The sequence below is a fragment of the Colobus angolensis genome, unplaced genomic scaffold (assembly GCF_000951035.1).
Source record: "Colobus angolensis palliatus isolate OR3802 unplaced genomic scaffold, Cang.pa_1.0 Scaffold49, whole genome shotgun sequence".
NCBI classification, from domain to species: Eukaryota; Metazoa; Chordata; class Mammalia; order Primates; family Cercopithecidae; genus Colobus; species Colobus angolensis.
Window position 1 is genome coordinate 4,870,326 of NW_012118376.1, and position 3,204 is coordinate 4,873,529.

The window sequence follows — 3,204 nt, forward strand, 5'->3', positions numbered from 1 at the left end:
ATTAAATATTAGTAAATATTATTAAAATATTTAATGTGTTGAAAAGTTATAAACATGAGTTACCTCAAAACTTCATTTTAGTCTTCATAGAATAAGAACTATAAGCAGTGGTTCTCTAAAGCAGTGGCTGAGTTAAATATTTAAGTGTATAGATACTTCAGAGCTGTTACCAAAACATGAGCTTTTAACTGTATTTTACTTGGAACACTAGATTTAAGGAAACATTTACGCTCCACTGAAGGTGCCCAGTGAACTAAGGAATAGTTTTGGAACAGAATTTTGATACATACAGATATTAAATTCCTGACCTAATTAGCTCCATGCTCTGATTAACATTTGACCAAATCAATGCAGACAAATTTTGTTTTATAGAGACAAGGTCTCGCTATATTGCCCAGGTTGGTCTTGAACTCCTAACCTCAGGTGATCCACCCATCTCCAAAGTACTGGGATTACAGGCATGAGCCACCATGCCCAGCCCCAGACAAAAATTTTAATAGACACTTTCCTAGTCCTAGAAACTTTGATGGATGCTAAGTATATGAAAGATGCTTATGCTAAATACTAATCAGGAAGATGCCCATGAAAATAGTAGACAAATTTTTCTACCATCAGAGTGGCAAAACTTAAAAAGACTGATAACATTCAGTATTGGCAAAGATGTGGAAGAAAAGAACAGGTATTGTCACACGTAGTCTCCTAATACTGTTGGTGGTAGTATAAAAGGATGCACTTCGGAGGGCACTCTGGCAGAACCTCTTAAAATGTAAAATGTTTACAGACCCCTCAACTCAGTAATTCTGCTTCTGAGTATCAATTCTATAGAAGTATTGGCACATGCCTGAATAGTGAAAAGTGAGAAATAAATTATGAATTATAAACAAATTATGGTAGATGCATTAAGTTTTTCAAATCATAACTGAAGTGAGGGGACAGCATCTTATAGAGGAAAAGACAAGTGTTAAATAATAGTGTTTAAATGATGAAACTAGGCTAAATTTGATGAAAAGAATTTAAATTAATATGTAAAGATTTACTTCCATGGGTTTTTCCTAAGAAAAAAAAAATTCCCTAACTTTTATGAGATACCTTGTTTTAGGAAGTCTATAAAACAAAGCTCCTAATAAGGGAATTACTATGTTTACATATGGAACATGTGTAAAAAAGTTTAAATTCTTTGGATTATAAGTGATGATTTAAAACCCAAATCAGACTGGCTTAAACCTCTCAAAAAGGAATTTTATTGACTCATGTACATGAAAGACCAGGAACAGATCTTCAGGTTTCATTCAGGGTTCAAAGAGCATGTTTGACAAAGCACCAGTTTATCTTGCTTTCCATTTCTCAGCTCCATTTCCTCATTTTGGCTCCATCCTAATAGCCTTTCTTCTCATCATCCCAGGGCTACGTTCTTCCAAGTTCAAGTCTAAAAAAAAAGACTCTGTATGTGACTCTTTGCCAAAATACCCAATAAAAATCTCATTGCACTTTGGGAGGCCAAAGCGGGTGGATCACCTGAGATCAGGAGTTCAAGACCAGCCTGACCAACATGGCAAAACCCCATCTCTACTGAAAATACAAAAATTAGCTGGGTGTGGTGGTGGGCACCTGTAATTCTAACTGCTTGGGAGGCTGAGGCAGGAGAATCACTTGAACCTGGGAAGCGGAGGTTGCACTGAGCCAAGATCGTGCCATTGCACTCCAGGCTGGGCGACAGAGTGAGACTCCATCTCAAAAAAAAAAAAAAAAAAATCTCATTGCATATCACTTCCCTCTGAATGGGATATGTTCTGACCCCTGAATCTATACCTGTTCACTCATTGGTGTAGATCTAAGCAAATCAGGAGGTTGAAAACAACTTTACCAGAAGCACGTGGGCCAAGTATGAAGAAAGGGTTGGCCATACAGAGGTCACACTCATATTGTTGCTATCTGTGGAATAAGATTCAACTTACTGAATGATGTACAGCTCATATAGCCAATTTTAGAGAAAAAAATATCTCAGACTGTCAGAGAGCTTGAAGAAATCAGTTTTAGGACCATTGGCCCATTAGACTGGCAGAGCCAAAAGGAACCCTCTTCATCATCACTCCTCTCACATCTCAGAGGTGGAAGTCTGGAAAAGCCATATGACTTGCTTGAGATCACACACCAAGTTTGTGGCAGAGGCAGGACTAGAAATCTTGCAGCCTAATACTCTTTTTAGTACTAAATAATAATAGCATCTAGTATTTATTATTTGCTGTTTGCCCGGCAGTATGCTAAGAATTTCCATGCAAAATCTCACTTAATAACTGTTTTATTCTCCATTTATTGGAAATTGAGGCACAGAGGAGTTTGTACAACTATCTTCAGAAACTTCCACCATCCTTTTTCTGCTGATGTTTTAGACTTCAAACAGGCTCCTCTTTCCCAAGATCAGCCAATGCTGATTCATAGCTTTGTCTTGAGTACAGAATATAGGTTGAAGAAAAAGGTCCTGATCAGAAAACCTGCTATGTGTGCTCTCACCTAGACTTGATTGGATTCTGGGATTTGTAATAGCAAAATTTAAATCTTAAATTTCAGAGGGCAGTTTTTAATTTGTTGATACTTCTTTAAACAGGAACTTCCAGAGAGCCAATGCAAAGCATCCCACGTTATCTACAAATAAATGAAATACTATTAATCAGTGATCAAGAATTTCTCCCATGCCACGTAATGGATCAGCATTGGAAGTTTTATGTGGGATGTGAGGAACTAACACTCTAAAACCTTGGTTTGTTAATATTTTATTAGGTATTTGTTCCAATTGTCAACAAACATTTATATTTCATCTTATATAATCGGGTGGGCCTATTTTAACATACACTTTATGAGTTGCTATTTAAGATGTATGCTTACTGTTCTTAAGACATATGTAACTGTTCAACAATTATATAAGATTAATGCTTTTTTGCCATTGAAATAAAGGCATGTTTGAACTAGACCATATTAATTGGCTCTCTGGCTTTCTTTTTACTAACATAAACTTAAAACTAACTTTTCAATCAACACCTCTACCTTTGTATAAAAAACAATTGATGCCTAAGGAAATGAGGATACAAGTAAGAGTAATCCATGGATAATTGGTCCTAAAAAGACCCAGGTTAAACGAATCCCTTAAGAACTTAAAGTCCTAATACCTTTCACATTTCCTTGGAAGTTTTTCTTAAAATCAAAACG

At 36.1% G+C, this 3,204-nt stretch overlaps 1 protein-coding gene across 1 annotated transcript in view; it reads left to right on the forward strand.

Moving 5' to 3' along the window:
* The window catches only part of ANKRD31 (ankyrin repeat domain 31), a 179,704-nt gene extending 176,730 nt beyond the window's left edge, over positions 1 to 2,974 (forward strand). Inside the window, exon 25 of the mRNA XM_011959242.1 lies at positions 2,606 to 2,974. Coding sequence (XP_011814632.1) covers positions 2,606 to 2,751 — 146 coding nt within the window. The 3' untranslated portion in view covers positions 2,752 to 2,974. The remainder of the gene's footprint in view (positions 1 to 2,605) is intronic.
* The last annotated feature ends 230 nt before the right edge of the window (positions 2,975 to 3,204 follow it).